This window comes from Macadamia integrifolia, chromosome 2, assembly GCF_013358625.1.
Source record: "Macadamia integrifolia cultivar HAES 741 chromosome 2, SCU_Mint_v3, whole genome shotgun sequence".
Lineage (NCBI taxonomy): Eukaryota > Viridiplantae > Streptophyta > Magnoliopsida > Proteales > Proteaceae > Macadamia > Macadamia integrifolia.
Window position 1 is genome coordinate 27,506,892 of NC_056558.1, and position 18,438 is coordinate 27,525,329.

Sequence of the window (18,438 nt, forward strand, 5' to 3'; positions counted from 1 at the left end):
CTTTCCCCTAAGGTTCATGGCTAGTGTATGTGTTGGCTTTGCCCCTCCTAGCCATAGAACCATCAATTTATTGCTTTTATTTTAATTGTCTCAATTTCCCTAAAGCCAAGTAGAATAACTCTTGTAAGAGAGACTCTCTGGTCAAGTAAGGAAGCTCATATTATGATGCATCCCTCGGGCTAAGTAGAGAAACCTACTTGTGAGTCTCTCTCTAGCTTTCTCCCTTTTCTTTTACTTTATTTTTATTTCAATATTTTTTTCCTTTATTTTTTATTTTTAATTATGTGGGTTGTTTATTTTCACTTATTTATTTATTTAATTTTAATTGCGTGGCTTGCGTCTTTAAATTCTCAGATGACGAATGGTTAGGACGTTATTTTAGATACATATGTTTAGGACGGTAGTTAGAATTAGATCAAAACCATTAATAGGTTCACTTTTACATTATTAAAAGAAAAAAATAAAGTGGCTGCTCTCCCTGAGTTCGACCCGTAGCGACACTGATCCGTACACTTGCGGTTACATTTAAAATCTCAAACAAGTTTTTGACGCCGTTGCCAGGGAGACAGTTTCATGTTATTTTTTGCTTTCTTTTGGTAAATCGGAGTGTTTTATTTGCTTTGTTTTGTTTATTTATTTATTTTTTCTTTTATTGAATTCCTGAGAAAATCAACTTGTAATAATAGTTGTATTAGTGGAGGTCGTCATGCCTCACAGTGTGATAAAGACAGGTTTCGTCCTGTAGCAGTATCTCAGGAATTGACCTGAGCAACCCCAGATCCCTGCCAGTAAGCTCCCAAAAAGCCAAAAAAATCAAATAAGAAAAAAAAAGAGTTTTTCTTTCCATTCTTTTGTGCTTGTCTTACTCTAGTTGTGGGAGTTTTTCTGTTGCATGAGTGTGTGGTCCCATGATTCTACCAATCTTTTAGTAAGAGTACCTATTTTTAGAATGGCAGAACAACCTAAGCCTACTTTAAAAGATAGATTCTACCCAGCCAGGGCAACATAACATTCTTCCATTAGATTACCAGCTGTTATAGGGAACAATTATGAGCTTAAAACTCAATTCATCACTATGTTACCCCACTTCCATGGGCTATCTTTCGAAGATGCTTATTTGTTCCTAAGAGAATTTGAGGAGGTTTTTGTCCTCATTAAGATACAACAACTCAGTGATGATGCTGTTAAACTTAGATGCATTACCTTTTCGCTCAAGGATGGAGCAAAAAGATGGTTACATGGGTTGCCAACTAATTCCATTATCACATGGGATCAGTTTACGGTAGCGTTTTTAAGAAAAAAATTTTCCTTGCATATAAAAAACAAACTTAAAAGCGAGATCATGCAGTTCCGAAAAAAACCTCAAGAGTCATTTTCTAGACTCATGGAAAGGTTCCAAGACCTTCTCCAAGAGTGTCCCCATCATGGGATTGACAAATGGCATCTTTGCCAAATAATTTATGAAGGGATAGACTACCATACTAAGCAGATGTTAGAGTCTATATGTCCTACAGGCTTCACAGCTTATGCAGACGAAAACGAAGCTTAGAACTTTTTGGTTGACCTAGCTGAAAAGACAAGAGAATGGGAGTCTACTCAGGAGAGTGAGAGAACTATAGGAGGTAAAGGGTACTATGTCGATGGGATAGTAGCCAAGGAGGCCCATTTAGATAGCCTCATTAAAAGAATAGAAGCCCTTGTCCCTAAAGCACATGCTACAGTCCACTAAGTCCAAAATCAGGTCTCTATGTGCAATTGGTGTCACTCCCCTGGACATGTAATGGAAGAATGCCCCAACAGTTCTAGGGGCAATGAAAGTGTTAATGCTCTTTACCCGAACAACCCGTTTAGCAACACTTATAATCTAGGGTAGAGAAATCATCCTAATTTTTTATAGAGCCAAGGGAATTAAAGAGGTCCATCCAACTTTTACAACTAAGGGCAGCCTAGTCCCCAGAGGCCCAATTTTGCATCACTACCTAATTCTTTCCCTCGGCCTAATCTAGGTCTTCAATCAAATTTTACTAAGCCCCCTCTCCAAGAACCTTATCAACAACCCCAGGGATTTACATCCACTGGAGAGGCGGCAAGAATTAGTGAGCTAGAGAAAAGCTTGGCTCTTCTCATGAAAAGCCACAATAATGTGGAGAGGCAACTCACCCAACTTGTCACAATCATGCATGAGAAGGAGAAAGGAAAATTGCCTAGTCAGCCAGAGCCGAATCTTAGACATCAAGTGCTGACTCCACAAGGGCTACCTGCTCCTCAGCTCAATGTTGTACAGAGTCAACAACACCAAAGGCCCTCCAACCAGTGTAATGCGGTATATGCCCTATGGAATGACCGAGAGTATCTACGGAATGGTACCACTCATTCTTCACCATCTGACCTTTCTATTGACACTCCAACTATCGAGGTTACTACTGTGCCTCCCATTCCAGGTTCGTCAGATGGACCTGAAGAGATTAAGGATGATTTGGTGGAAACCATAAAAAATGATTCTATTAATGAGAGAACTTCTGACAGTGTTTATGTTCCTCTTGTCCCCTATCCTAACTGTTTGATGAATAAGAAGAAGACAGCTTCAATGAAAAAAATTTTAGAAGTATTCAAGAAGGTAGAGGTAAACATCCCTCTTTTGGATGTCATAACTCAAATCACAGCCTATGCCAAAGTTCTCAAAGGCTTATGCACTCACAAGCGTACCACAAGTGTACCCAAAAAGGCATTTTTTACAGCTAATATCAATTCAATGATCACACAACCTATAGCAGCCAAGTATAAGGATCCCGGGTGTCCCACCATCTCTTGTGTCATTGGTAACAAGTGTGAACCTTCTACCCTATCATGTTTATCAACAACTTAGATTAGGAGATTTGAAAGCTACAGGGACAACTCTCCAGTTGGCCGACCGTTCTGTCAAGATTCTGAAAGGGATGGGTCAAAGATGTCCTACTTAAGGTAGGAGAATTTATTTTTCCAGTCGATTTTATTGTTTTGGACACCAAACCCTTCACCACTAGGGATAAGATCCCTATCATTCTTGGAAGAACATTTCTGGCTACCAACAATGCATTAATCAATTGTCGGAATGGTCTACTACGGATATCTTTTGGCAATCACACTATGGAGTTCAACATGTATAGGTTGGGCAAGCAACCCATAATTTCTTTTGATGATATTGATGAAGATGTCAATATGCTTGAGAATTTTTCTGATGATATTGTTAAAACTTTTGACAATGACTTTGATTCAGAATTACAAGAGTGTATGGAAGAATTAGAGGATGATACTGAAAATTTCTTCTCTGATGTTTGGAGCCTTCATACACCCATGGAGCTCATTGGTCCTCTATCAAATTCTCTCCCTAAACCCCCAATTGTTGAGCCCCCTAAGCTTGATTTGAAAGAGTTGTCCTCTAACTTAAGGTATGCCTTCTTAGGAGAATATCAAACTCTACCAGTTATTATCGCCTCAGATTTAACTTCAAGTCAAAAGGAAGAGTTGATCAAAGTTTTAAAATGAAACAAGGAAGCCTTAGGTTGGACTATAACAGACATTATAGGAATTTACCCCTCAATCGTTCAACATCATATTCACCTCATGGAGGATTCAAAACCTTCTAAAGAACCACAAAGAAGGGCTAATCCTATGATGCAAGAAGCTATTAAGAAAGAGATCCTAAAGTGTTTTGATCAAGGTATCATCTACCCTATTTCTGATAGCGAATGGGTAAGTCCAGTGCACGTGGTGCCAAAGAAGTCAGGGGTCACAGTAGTCCAAAATACTGAAAATGAGTTGATCCTTACCCGTGTCCAAACAGGATGGCGTGTTTGCATTGACTACAGGAAGTTAAATGCGGCAACTTAGAAAGACCACTTTCCTTTGCCTTTCATTGATCAAATGTTATAACGGTTAGCCGGACATGAGTATCATTGTTTCCTTAATGGTTATTCCGGCTATAACCAGATTTCCACTACCTTAAATGACCAACACATGACCACCTTTACATGCACCTTTGAAACCTTTGCTTATCGGCGTATGCCTTTTGGGCTTTGTAATTCCCTTGTCACGTTCCAAAGATGCATGATGAACATTTTCTCTGATATGGTGGAATATTTTTTAGAAGTATTTATGGATGATTTTTCTATTCATGGCTCCTCATTTTCTAATTATTTGCATCATCTTTCTTTAGTACTCAAACGATGCAAAGCGGTTAGCGTCTAATTTAGTCCTCAATTAGGAGAAATGTCATTTCGTGGTCACACAGATAGTGTTAGGTCATGTCATTTCCAAAGAAGAGATCAAGGTCGATAGAGCTAAGGTGGACTTAATTTCTAATTTACCACCTCCCAATTCAGTTAAGGACGTTCATTCCTTCTTAGGTCATGCAGGGTTCTATCATCGGTTTAGCATGAACTTCAGTCATATGGTTAGACCTCTCACCAATCTTTTGGCTAAAGAGCAACCCTTCGAATTTTCTAGTGAATGCCTCATGTGCTTTGAGCAATTAAATAAGGTATTGACTACAACCCTCATTATTCAAGCTCCCTTATGGACTAAGCCCTTTGAATTAATGTGTGATGCATTTGATTTTGCTATAGGGGCAGTCTTAGGGCAGAGAGTTGATAAACTTCCTCGTGTTATCTATTATGCCAGTAGAACTCTCAATGATGCACAGCTGAACTACACCACAACTGAAAAAGAATTTTTAGCTGTTGTATTTGCATTAGAAAAGTTTCGTGTATATCTGATAAGTTCTCATGTAATTATTTATACTGACCATGCAGTTATCAGATACCTTATTCAAAAAAAGGATGCCAAAGCACGTCTTATCAGATGGGTTTTGCTTTTGCAGGAATTTAATTTAGAAATTAAGAATAAGAAGGACAGTGAAAATTTGGTTGCAGACCATTTATCCTGGTTATCCAATTATTTGACTGTGAATACTCCAATTAATGAGTATTTTCCTGATGAGAAACTCTTTGCAGTATCTAGTGAACCTTGGTTTACAGATATTGTAAATTCTTTAGTTACAAACAAGACTTCGGATCATTGGTCTTCCCAAGAGAAGTACCATTTTCACTCACAGGTTAAGTATTTCTTTTGGGATTATCCTTACCTTTTTAAATCATGCCCTAACCAAATTATCCAGAGATGTATCCCTGATCATGAGCACCATTCTATTCTTCCTTTTGCCATGATCAGGCTTGTGGCGGTTATTTTGGGCTTACTAAGACTGCAGCCAAGGTATTGCAATGTGGATTTTATTGGCCCAATCTCTTCAAAGACGCCTTGCTTATTGTAAGGCTTGTCATTCTTGTCAGTCTTTAGGAAAAATCAATAGAAGGAACATCATGCATCTCAACCCAATCCTTGTGGTTGAGGTTTTTGATGTTTGGGGAATAGATTTTGTGGGCCCTTTCCCTAAGTCATGTGGATATGAATATATTTTGTTGGATGTGGACTATGTGTCCAAATGGATTGAGTCTCGTGCTTATAAGACCAATGACCATAAGGTGGTCATTCAATTCTTAAGGAAAAATATTTTTTTCCTGATTTGGTACCCCTAGAGCTATCATTAGTGATAGGGGAAAACACTTTTGTAATAAACCTTTTGAGGCGTTAGTGAAGAAGTATGAGATTATCCACAAGTTGGCTACCCCATACCACCCCCAAACCAGTGGTCAGGTAGAAGTGTCCAATAGACAGATCAAGCAAATTGTAGAGAAGACAGTTAACCCAAATCGAAAGGATTGGTCTAACTGTCTGTTGGATGCTTTGTGGACATATAAGACTACTTACAAGACCATACTTGGTCAATCCCCATACCGTTTGGTATACGGGAAAGTCTGCCACCTTCCTGTTGAATTAGAACATCGTGCCTTTTGGGCGATTAAGAAATTTAATTTTGATTTGTCTACCGCAGGAGCTCATAGAGATCTCCAACTATCTGAGTTGGAGGAATTACGAAATGATGCCTATGATAGTGCAAAAATTTTCAAGGAAAAGACTAAAGCTTTTCATGATAGGCACCTTGTTAGGAAATTTTTTATGCCTGGTGATAAAGTTTTGTTGTACAATTATAGATTGCATATCTTTCCAGGAAAACTTTGTTTTAGGTGGAAAGGTCCTTACCTTGTGCAAACAGTATTCCCCCATGGTGCCGTAGAGGTTATGAATCCATCCACTCGAAAAATTTTTAAAGTTAATGGGCATCGTTTGAAGCCATTTCTTGAGTTGCCTTCAATGCATGATGCAGAGGTCATGATTCTCCATGAGTCTCTTTATGATGATATTTGATTCTATTTGATAATTTCCTCTCCTTTGTCCTTCTTGTTCTATTGTCTCATCATTTTTTTTTCTTTTTTCTGCATTGAGGACATTGCATAATTTAAGTATGGGGGAGGGATCTTGAGGTTACTTTTAAGAGTTTTCCGGTGCTTTATATGCACCCTAAAAAAAAAAAAGGAAATTGAGATCTAGGACCCATCTTGGTACTATAATCCCTATTGGGAGGATGGTAATGAATATATGTCTTGAAGTGGAACTTCACTTAAATGATTTAGATATACTTGTCTTAAGGTGTAGGACCATTTGTTAGTTGGTGTCCTTGTTCTTAGGTTAGGAGTTGACACCATATTCTTGGTATTATATAAAAATATATGATATGGATATGCAAAGAAAATGAAAATTTGTCAAAAATTAGAAAGTAAGTATAGAATTTCTAGGAACTAGACAGAATAATGTGCCTCATGAAGCAGGGTGTTTTGATCAAACCTCTTAGGAAGGAACACTTTCAAAAAGAACTTAGCATCACTGTCTTTGTTGGCATATGCATAAATTGAAGCTACTTTGTAACTTGGGTTTCTGGTGTTTGCTCCACCATGTTATTCAGGCCAAATGTAGTGGAGTAGAATAAGTTCTCTACATAAAAAAAAAAAAAAAAAAGATACCATTATGCCTTGTTATTTATGATTGGTTAACGCTCCAAAACCCTAGTTCATGATCCCTGCCTTGCAATGTGGTTTGCCTTAGGATTGGTCATACTTTAGAAGATATAAGGGTCATCCCTATTTGAGATATGTGATTGTTCTTAAATCTAGATGGAGTATTAAAGTTCAAATGTGGGGGTTCCTCGGTTGATGTGCTCTAATTGAAAGAGGGTGTGTGTTTTGTAATTATTGGAAACTTTAAATGGTAATTTTTTAAGTTAATTTGAATTTTGGGCGTATATTCACTGTAAACACCCACGAGACACAACTCGTCCATTAGGGGTGACCTAAGGTTTAAAGGCTTATTGCACATACTAAGTGCAACCGTGATTCCTACGAAAGTGAGTTAGGATTTTTATTTTTATTCTTTTTCTTTTTGTTTTGCTCGAGAACTAGAAAATCTAAGTGTGGGGGAATTTGATGAGTACAATAATGTGTGAAATCTTAAGGATATAAGTGTAAATTTTGCCCCACCTTCGATAGTACTACTTTTATTTTTCTTGTTTTTTTTCAGTTTCCAAGTCTATAAGAGAAAATACTTAAAGTGAATCAAGAACCAATCCAAAGGTGAGACCTACTCATTGGTACCTCATCCTCTCTCCTACAAAATCCTGAAGATTATTCTCTCTCTTTGCCACCTCACAAGATCTTGAAGATACTATGTGGAGATTCCTTTCTGATTTAATCAAGATTGCAAGACATTGGTCAATATTGCAAGGAATGAATAGAATTTGTTAATTTTGGAAACAGATTCTCTCTTTCCTCACACAATAACTCAAAGAATGAGGATTTTTACCAAGATTTAATTTAATTTAATTTTCTTTCTTTTCTTAAAGAAGACTTGTAGAAGGAAGGAGGCAAGACAAAAGCCCTATAAAAACCCCTTCTCTCCCCCCTCCTATTTATTAGTCTCCTTAGTTTATTCTAGTTTATGCTTAGTTTTCTTCTCTCTCCCTCTCTCACTCTTTAGTTTTAGTTCTTCTCTATTTTTGCTTTAATCACTTTTGTAATAGTTTTTTTTTTATGTCAATTAATGCAATCGCTCTTTTATTCTTATTCAGTCTTTTATGTTTATGATTTATGCAATTGAGTTGTAATTTTTAAAGTTATAGTTCTAGGCTTAGATCTAAGTGACAAGATCACGAGCCGTGGAGCATCTTTTTTTTTCAAGTTTAGTTTTTTTTTTGTTTCAAGATTTGTTTTCTCTAATACTAGAAATTTCAGATTTGGTTTATTCCAGATCTAATTTTTAGTACTGGTAGTATCTCAAATCACCCAAGCTTTCAAGTTCAAGTGTTGAAGTTCAAGTAAGTAGGCTCCTTCAATAGTCTTCTCTCCCCCCTCTCATTCCCTCTTCTGACTACCCTTTCTTTCTTAATTTAGGATTTTAATTTCAGTCGTTACATTATTGCCTGCCTTCCCCAAGGTTCATGGCTAGTGTATGTGTCGGCTTTGCCCCTCCTAGCCATAGAACCATCAATTTATTATTTTTATTTTAATTGTCTCCCTTTCCCTAAAACCAAGTAGAGTAACCCTTATAAGAGTGACTCTCTGATCAAGTAGAGAAGCTCATATTATGATGCATCCCTCGAGCTAAGTAGAGAGGAACCTACTTGTGATTCTCTCTCTAGCTTTCTTCCATTTCTTTTACTTTATTTTTATTTTAGTATTTTTTCCTTTATTTTTTATTTTTAATTGCGTGGATTGTTTATTTTCACTTATTTATTTATTTAATTTCAATTACGTGGTTTGCGTCTTTGAATTCTTAGATGACGAATGGTCAGGATGTTATTTCAGATACATATGTTTAGGACGATAGTTAGAATTAGATCACAACCATTAATAGGTTCACTTTCGTATTATTAAAAGACAAAAAAATAAAGTGACTGCTCTCCCTGAGTTCGACCCATAGCTACACTGATCTGTATGCTTACGGTTACATTTAAAATCTCAAACAAACAACCAATAGAGCTTGCTCCCTTGGTTTTCAGCAGCTTCCTAAGCCTCTAATGGGGGCTATGAATCAAGTGTAAGAGGATAGAAGTCCTTCATTCAAACCCTTAGCCTTCTACGAACTTCAACTCATTTTTTCAACTACCTCTGCAAACCCTCTGCCAGATATCTTTCCTCTGGTGTGTAGAACTCGAAATTCTAAAGAATATCCAACTTAAATCATCCAAATCGGAGTTAAGATGAGGGAGATATGACCATTTGAAGTTGGACCAACTAGAATACTCAAAATAAAATCTTCGAAAGTTGGCATAGGATACGTCGGCGGCACGCACAAAAGAGCGCAAATCTGGCTGTAAATCTCATCAAAGAGTATATAATAATCTGATCTGTCGGATTAAATAACGGACAAGAAAGCATAACTATAGGATTATAATCTTAATGACATCATCATGATATAAGCGCTGACATCGTCAGATGCGTTGTCGATCACGGATTGGCTAGCACAGTGCATTGTACGGTATGCTGTCGGCTTTACTCCATAAAGGTGAGGCACTTCTCAATTGTAAGATCTAGATCTCCAAGATCTAGACAACCCAGATCACATGGATCGGTATCTTAGCTCTTATGTTGATGCATGTGTGATACACAATAACTTATGTGATACAGTGTAGCGCCAAACTATCATAACCAATGCACCACACCAATGGGGGCCTTCACGTAGGCATCTCTACCATCAGATCCTCTCCAATATTCAGGAACCTTCGGATGAGCATCGAGCATACGTGGTCCAATTTGGACTATCCATATTGCATCCCCCAAAGTCTGTTTATTCCAAATGAGCCCCTACATTCATATTTCTAGTGCCAAAAAACCCTTAGAAACTCAGACCTTTAAAATCTCAAAATTACATAAAAGCCCTTGAAATTTCAAAATTAAAATCTGGAAAATCTACCCAACATCGAGAGCATATGTTGATTTTCTGGTTTGGATTTTCGAATCGACTTCAAGGAAAGATATGTAACTTTTTCGTATGATATCTGATCGAGATGAAACAAAGTGCGTTGGAACCATGACTGAACGCTCTATGACTTTTCAGAAGACTCAATCATCTGACTCAACCATATAAAAAGACAAAAATGCCCCTATATCTTTTCAATGACGCATCTTCCTCATACGAAATCAGAACGTGATGAAATCAGAACCGTTGGAAAGATCGAATTTTTGTCGTATCGTTACATGGAGAACACTTCTTTTAAAAAATTCATCTTCAATGCCGAAATTTTTTTCGACTGCCACAAATGTCGTAACTTCTTCATGCGGTATCGGAATGCAATGAAATCAGATACAATGGACTAGATAAATTACAATCTATCTTTTTTATGAAGAAATGGTCTTCCAAAAATGTCATTTTCACTGCCGAAAATACCTCATTCATAAATAGTATAATTTTACCAGTTTTGACCTAAAAACTCGCACCAACTACTATAGATGAATCAAACTACTCGATGCACACAATGTGGCCAAGTTATCTCATCGATGACATTGAACACTGTCATGTCATCACTTTTGGCCACGTCACCCAAATTGACCACATACTCACCGTCACTTGGTCGGGTTGCCAACAAAGACAACCATACAATAATAAATCATATAGGTATATATGCCATCTTCTACAAGGTCTACTTCAATCCTTTTTTGACTTACCATAAATCCTAGAAGTTTTCTTACAATGGCTCTAAATACGTAACATATAGGGCTTCTATGTTCCCTTCTCTGTCTTTTGATCAACGTCTGTCTTGTTAATAAAGAATAATGTAACTATATCATCACTAATTGTACGCCCAATTATTTATTTGGAGAGTATCTTTTTGCCCATCCTATTCAAGGAAGTCGTTCATATGAAAATGAGAGAAAGATATACGGGTATGCTTCTTCTGAAAAAGCACAAATAAATAAATAATGAATGTAATTACACAGGGTGTAAGGCGACTCAAGACCATCAATTAATGGTGTATTAATTGTACTGATTGTCCTATATGGGGGGGGGGGGGGGTGCTCCCTTCCCCACATGAGGAGGTTGGAGTCAATCCAAACTTGAGTGTGGATCAAGTTCTTGTATGAGAACCATTCTCGTACTTCTCGTACAAGCTGATTCACACATATGGAATCTAGGTTGTTGGGTGGATTCCATCTGTGTGGATCAATCCCATACAAGGATGGTTCTTGTACGAAAACTTGATCCGCTCTCTCCAGACTCAAGGGAAATGAATGAAATCTAATGGGTTAGTGCATCCGAAGACTAGGAATCCTTCAGGGTGCGTGTCCAAGAACTCTCATCTGTCGAATCCACACTGAATACCCAACGCAACTGGAGTGGATCCGGATCCAAGGAAAGGGTTCAATATAAGAACCATATCACACACACACAAACAGAAACAGTAGCACATCAAACTCCTATACTCTTCTTCTTCTTCCATGGATAATTCTCTCTCTCTTCCTCTGCAAGAGAGAATCGGTCGTAAAACCACCCTAAAGAAAGCCATAGAACTCATCATCTTCTTCCTCCTCCTTGCTCTCCTCTCATATCGTCTCCTCTCTTTTAAAAACAACAGTGTCACCAATGGCATTGTTTGGTATCTGGCCTTCCTCTGCGAGTTATGGTTCACCTTCATCTGGCTCCTAACCATTAATATCAAATGGAACCCTCTTCAATACAAAACATATCCCCAACACCTCTTACACCAGGTTCTAGACCTTCCCCCTGTGGATTTGTTTCTAACCACAGCAGACCCTGTCCTTGAGCCACCAATCATCACAGTCAACACTGTACTCTCCTTGTTGGCTCTTGATTACCCAACTCACAAGCTCGCTTGCTACGTATCTGATGATGGTGCTTCCCCTCTTACATTCTATGCTCTCTTCCAAGCTTCCATCTTTGCAAAGCTTTGGGTTCCTTTCTGTAAGAAGTATAATGTTCAAGTCAGAGCCCCTTTTATGTATTTCTCCGATGAGCCTAACAAAGCCGTCGGCGATCTCTCACCGGAGTTCCGACTGGAATGGAGAAAGATTAAGGTAATCCTTAGTTTGATTCTTCTTAGTTTACATATATTATTAGGGATTTGGGTAATACTCCTCCTTAAAAGCCAATAATCCTTGAGAAAAGGATACCCAAGTACCTATAAGTCTTCATATTTCGAGATTAGTTGCATCTTCTGAATCCGTCGATTTTACCCATATTTTCATTAAAAAAAAAAAGACCAAGTTTTCTCTCAATATAGATTTAATTATCGGTATCAAATTGAATCAGATCGATCAATTTTAACTTTACATTTAAAAAAAAAATTCACAGAAAATTGTTTTTTTAAATGATTTTACCCTTATACTGAGACTAATTTTCGATCGAGATCAGTTAAGTTTCAACATTGGTCTCAATCAATGGTGATATGATACAGCCAATACAGTCAAGCCGATACCAACACTTAGAGCCATGCTACTTGGCCCTTGTGCCATAGAGACACTGCAGGGGCACAATGATCATCATGCCTCTCCTGGGGCACCCTTATGCCTATTCACAAGGATCTCTGTCGGGGAAAAAACACTTGCTTGTACAAAAAAAAGTTTTTTTTTTTTTTTTTTTTTTATTTGATGTCGATATCTAATTCAAGATCGATCAATACAAATATATTACGATCAAACTACTCACATCCGATGTAGGATCATTACTTCCATGTGAAACCCTAAAAATTTTTAATCAAGAGAAACATTTCTCATTATCATTTTGGGTTTGGATTTGCAGAATGAATATGTACAACTTTGCCATAAAATTGAAGAGGCGGTTCAAAAAGGCGTTCCATGTGAGTTGACAGGGGAATTTGCAGGTTTCTCAGGAATAGAACGAAGAAACCATGCTGGCATAGTTAAGGTAATTATAAGGCATGGATGCCATTTGTTAAATTGAACTGAATTGATTAAAGAGGGTTATATTTTTAATATTGACACGTGTCACAATTCTGAGGTAACGTTTTGGGGAATCTATTTGTTTCGGTTTTATATTTTAATCTTGACACGTGTCACAATTCTGAGGTAACGTTTGGGGGAATCTATTTGTTTCGGTTTTGTAAGGTTATATGGGAGAACAGGGAAAATGTTCCAGATGAGCTTCCACATCTGGTATACGTGTCTCGCGAGAAGCGTGTAGAGGACCCACATCATTTCAAAGCTGGAGCAATGAACGCATTGGTAAGGGGTTTAAACCACACCATAATAATAATAAAAAGCAACAGAACGAACTCTGGTCACGTGGCTATTGTGCCCTTGCAAGGGTCAATGGGAGGATAGTCAAGGTATTTTCTTGCGCATAAGATGCAAAAAAATTCTCTATGAGGAGGCAATGAGTGGTAGTGAGTATCGGATGACTGAGGTGCATGTCAGGGCCCTCCTAACAATTGGATGAAAAAAAATCCTTCGTGTGGAGGTAGCAGTGTACATCTAACGGCTGGGAGGGCCCCCAGCCATTGGATCCTCACTGCCACTCACTACTAAAGATGTTAATCGGTTTGGTTTCGATGTATACGGTAGAATTTGGTTATGTTCATATTTATTTGGTTGAAATCAAAACCGAATTGCACTTTTTAAAATTGGAACCATTTACGGTTTTGAAATGTTGTCGGTTTTACGGTTTTGATCGCAAATTAATCCATATGGTTTCTAAACGGTTAGAAATTGGTTTGCTAGTTTATTTGCATACTTACTGAAATTTGTTTTTGTTGATAAACGCTTCAATATTGTATGAAATTAAATGAGGCATTGAACAAGCAAAGATGTGAATTTGAAAATGAAACCGTCGGATTTAAATCCGCGTTGGATCCTCACTATCACTCACTGTCAACCACATAAGATTTGAGCCCGCACAAGATACTGGGTAAGGTGTTCTTTTCATGCCCAATCGTGTCTGGGACACTAAGCAGAGAGGGCATGACTAGGAATTATTCTTCCCCCCTCCCACCCCCCTTCTAAAAAATAAAATATAAGGTCATGGATTACTATTTGGTGCTTTAGCCAACTAAGAGAGGCGCATCCAACCAATAGGTAGGGTGGTCTTTTCGCACTCCTTGTGTTTGGATGTGGGGACAATTGATCGGGTAACATTCGTTTCTTCTATAGTATGATATATAAAGGCAAATTGAACTTCATGATTTTTTTTAAAAATAATTTCATGAATTGGAATCTTAAGAATTTGGCAATCAAAGAAGTCTACAAAATAAGTTTTTAAATATTTCATAGGAAAAGATTGTGCACAACCCCAGCATGCCGTACACAAGTGGGCATTGAGTCTATCTGGCCTTCCTGTCCATGTCTGAAATCACTATTCTTGATAGCAGAAAATATGTCAACCATATAAACCGAGTGCCCAACTCTGTCCGTCCTCAAACAATTTAAGGTACTCCTCAAGATAACTACACTTTTTTTTCTTTTAAGAAGCATCATTTAAATTGAATAAATTTATTTGATGGACATAAATTCAATAAGCTTGTAGACATCTATAACTTAGAAAAATAAGGGGATACAAATAAAAATTACATGTGATGGCTTACGAGGTTCACAGATATGCAATGTAATCATTCTTGATATGGATATATTTCGCCAACTAACTAATTTTTCCTACAAAATTATGTTTGTATGTTCAGACTAGAGTCTCAGGAGTGATAACCAACTCCCCTTTTATGCTCAATGTTGATTGCGACATGTTCGTAAACAATCCGCATGTTATTCTTCATGCTATGTGTATCATGCTTGGTCTTGAGAAAGAAATTGAAAGTGGCTTTGTTCAGTATCCACAAAAATTCTATGGAGGCCTTAAGGATGACCCATTTGGAAATCAATTTGATATCGCAAACAAAGTGAGTAAGCATAGAAAATTTCCTTTCTCTCCCTAAATTCAAAATTTTTTAAAATTTTCTTTTCTTTTCCATTCATTGCTTTACAACCAAAAGAAGCCTACCAAGAATGCGCTTCTCTCTCTCTCTCTCATACTTTTGTTCTTTCCAGTACATAATGCCTGGATTGCTAGGACTGCAAGGATCAATATATGTTGGAACGGGATGCATTTTTAGGAGAAAAGCCATTTATGGGTTACCACCGGATGAAGCGGAAACTGAAGGAAGAAATCTTGATGTACTTAATGGTAGTTATCTTGTCTCTTTAGCAAAAAGTTTATGGATAGAAATTTTTTGGAAAAAGAATGTTTCCTGGTTGTGCGGATCGCTAGTAAGGGTCAAGTAGAGATGGATTTATTTTTGAGTTTCACAAGAGTGAGGGCATCATTCCACTATCCTTTATGTCTGGACACAGGGTTGGGTGACCAGAGAGCATTCTTTTTCTTTTTTAAGAAATTTCTATTTGATTAATTTGTTTATTAAAAATAGATTTAGCTCAATTAAGTTAATAAATAATTATAAATATTTTTCTAAGTTTGGTGTTGGCATTCCTTTTGCTAGGAAAATCACTTGAAGTACTACGAAGAAAGTTTGGAGATTCAATTGAATTTGCAGAGTCAGCAGCTCAAATATTATATGGGAAAAATGAAGGAATAAATCATCCACCCAATCTGTCCAGCTCTATTGAGGCAGCAATCCGAGTAACAAATTCTGTATATGAGTCTCATACTCACTGGGGTACAAAGGTGAGATTCGTAGAGCCTATGAAAACTAAAGTCATATCTAATGCATGATACTCCTGCCACTATAAGGTCTAAGAAGGATCATAATTTATGTATCCTTATCTCGTTTTCTCAAATAGTTATTTTCTAATTGAATCTATGATCACTTGATCACAATTGAACAACTTTACCGTTGTACCAAATTCCGCTCTCCATGAGCTTATAACAACTACTGGCAATAGTTGCTAATGGGTTTTTCTCTTTGGGCAGGTGGGTTGGTCCTATGGATCTATTACAGAAGACATGTTAACAGGAATGAGGATTCATGCAAAAGGTTGGAGATCCATCTACTCTGATTTGGACCCACCCGCATTTCTCGGGCGCACACCCACTAGTGGACCCGTTATTGTGACCCTGATGAAGAGATGGGCTACTGGTTTTCTAGAGATCATGTTCAGCAGTAGAAGTCCCATCCTTGTCACTTTCACTGCAAAGCTTCAGTTCAGACAATGCTTGGCCTATCTTTCCATACTGCTTTGGGGACTATACTCTCTACCCGAGTTCTGCTATGCTATATTGCCCGCATACAGTATCTTCACCAACACTCATTTCCTGCCTAAGGTAATTTTCCAATGCAATTTCTTCGGATCCATTTACTTCTTTCTAGTTTCTATTAGGGCTGCAATCAGGCCGGGCTTTTTAATATCCATCCCAACCCTCTATCACCTCAGCTTAGCTTAGGCTTGTACTGACTTTGAGAAGGCCTAAAAACTTCAACCTACGTCCAACCTTGCCAGGTTCAGCCTAATCTAGACCCCCCTTGATGGATTTGGGGGATGGTATTGGTATCGGTATCAGTATTAGTCTTTGTCGATTTGTCAATATCGATCCAGATTGGATCGAATTGATGAATATCGATCGACTTTATCCCTACGTTTTATAAAAAGTACTAATTTTTTACTATTTTTTCCCTAAATTATCCAGATCAATCAGAGATCGGGATCAATCTAAGCCGATACTAATCCAATATGGCCGATATGACCGATCCCAATCAGATACTTGAAACCGTGGGTCAGTCTGACCTTGATTGGCCTTTTTTTTTGGTAAAACCTTGATTGGCCTTAACCCCAACTGACTCTAATACTTTCAAGAATTATCATAATTGACAATTATAATCATCTTATCTGAAGTCAATCTACCCAACTATTAAAACAAAAAAGATACACAAATCTATTTGCCTCGTGTCAACCATACTCAACCATGGTTTGAGGAATTGGATTGGATCGGTCAGAATCAGCCAGCTTGGATCGGTATTGATCTTGATCGATACTATCATGATGGATTGATACGGATAAGGGGTAAAATGGTAAAACAAAATGCCTTTAAATGTACAAGCAAAGGTATTTCTGTCCGATCAAAGGCGATCCAAATCGATATCATATCAATATCAACCTTCACCAATACATTCCAAATACCAAGTTCTCAAACCATGTGCATATCTTTAAGCATATAATTATTCACAAGTAAAATTTATGTTATAACCAAAACAAGATTGGGTTCAACCTGAGGCTTCAACTCTTGTCGGGCTCGACCCTGGCTCAGTCCTAAAAAATCCAATCCAAACCCTGTTCCAGCTCAGGCAGACCTGGGTTTACAAGGCCAAACTTTCACCCCTAGTTTCTACTATCAAACCTAGTTAAAAGCTTTGGGTCCTTGATTTCCATAAAGGGTCAGTCTTAAGTTGCCTTGATTGCAAAGGAATGAATGAAAGCTCTCATTAAAGCTGGAAGACCCTACTATATATTAAAAGAGTCGATGTCAATAATCTATACAGGTCTCTGAACCAGCTATATTGATTCCGGGTACCCTTTTCATTATTTTTAACCTCTACAATCTATTGAAAGCTCTCATTAAAGCTGGAAGACCCAACTATATATTAAAAGAGTCAATGTCAATAATCTATACAGGTCTCTGAACCAGCTATATTGATTCCGGGTACCCTTTTCATTATTTTTAACCTCTACAATCTATTGGAGTACATCCAATGTAACCTCTCAGTCAGGGCATGGTGGAACAACCAGAGAATGGCAAGGATAACAACCTCAACTGCATTCTTATTTGGACTCCTTAGTGTCATTCCAAAGCTGTTAGGGTTTTCAGAGACTGTTTTTGAAGTTACACCAAAGTCTCAAAGCATTTCAAGTCCCAGCTGCAATGGAGTTGGTGCTGCAGATGCCGAAAGTGGCTGGTTTGCCTTCGATGATTCACCGGTGTTCGTGCCGGCGATAGCTCTTTTGTTTGTGAATTTGATTGCCCTCATTGTGAGCTTCTTTACTGGGTCATGGCTGTGCCTAGGTGAGATCATTTGCAGTACATGGGTGGTGCTAAGCTTCTTGCCTTTCCTTAAAGGACTCTTTAGGAAAGGAATTTATGGGATCCCATCATCCACCATATGCAAATCAACTGCTCTGGCATTACTCTTTGTGCACTTCTCAAGGAAATGGGGTTTTAAAGATTAAATGGTCCTTGGGAATATAGCAAATTACCCTCAAGGTTCAAGCTAGGTCATTTTTTTTTTTTTAGTTTCAAAATTATTAATACTTTTTTTTTTTTAAGAAAAGAATAATATTAATAAATTTCTCGGATGACTTTTTTTTTTTTAAGAAAAGAATAATATTAATAAATTTCCCGGATGACAACTTTTGCTCATTAAGACGCTATGGGCATGGCATAGAAGAATGAAACCAAAATCATGAGAATAAAATTAGCACGTTCTCTTTGTATAGATTAATTTATATCTTTTTGACATAATAAACACTGGGGCCTAGACTA

The 18,438-nt window shown here is 37.6% G+C and overlaps 1 protein-coding gene across 2 annotated transcripts; it reads left to right on the top strand.

Moving 5' to 3' along the window:
- The first annotated feature begins 11,326 nt into the window (after positions 1-11,326).
- On the top strand, positions 11,327-18,181 carry LOC122060222 (cellulose synthase-like protein H1). Of its 2 annotated transcripts, XM_042623417.1 has the most exons (8): positions 11,329-12,020; positions 12,745-12,870; positions 13,071-13,187; positions 14,636-14,848; positions 14,997-15,132; positions 15,446-15,630; positions 15,877-16,227; positions 17,574-18,181. In XM_042623417.1, exons 1-8 carry the CDS (start codon positions 11,424-11,426, stop codon positions 18,123-18,125), a joined length of 2,277 nt encoding a protein of 758 aa, XP_042479351.1. In that variant the 5' UTR covers positions 11,329-11,423; the 3' UTR covers positions 18,126-18,181. The 2 variants fall into 2 exon arrangements, with proteins under 2 accessions (XP_042479359.1, XP_042479351.1); XM_042623425.1 differs by lacking the exon at positions 13,071-13,187 and having other exon boundaries at positions 11,327-12,020.
- Positions 18,182-18,438: the final 257 nt, after the last annotated feature.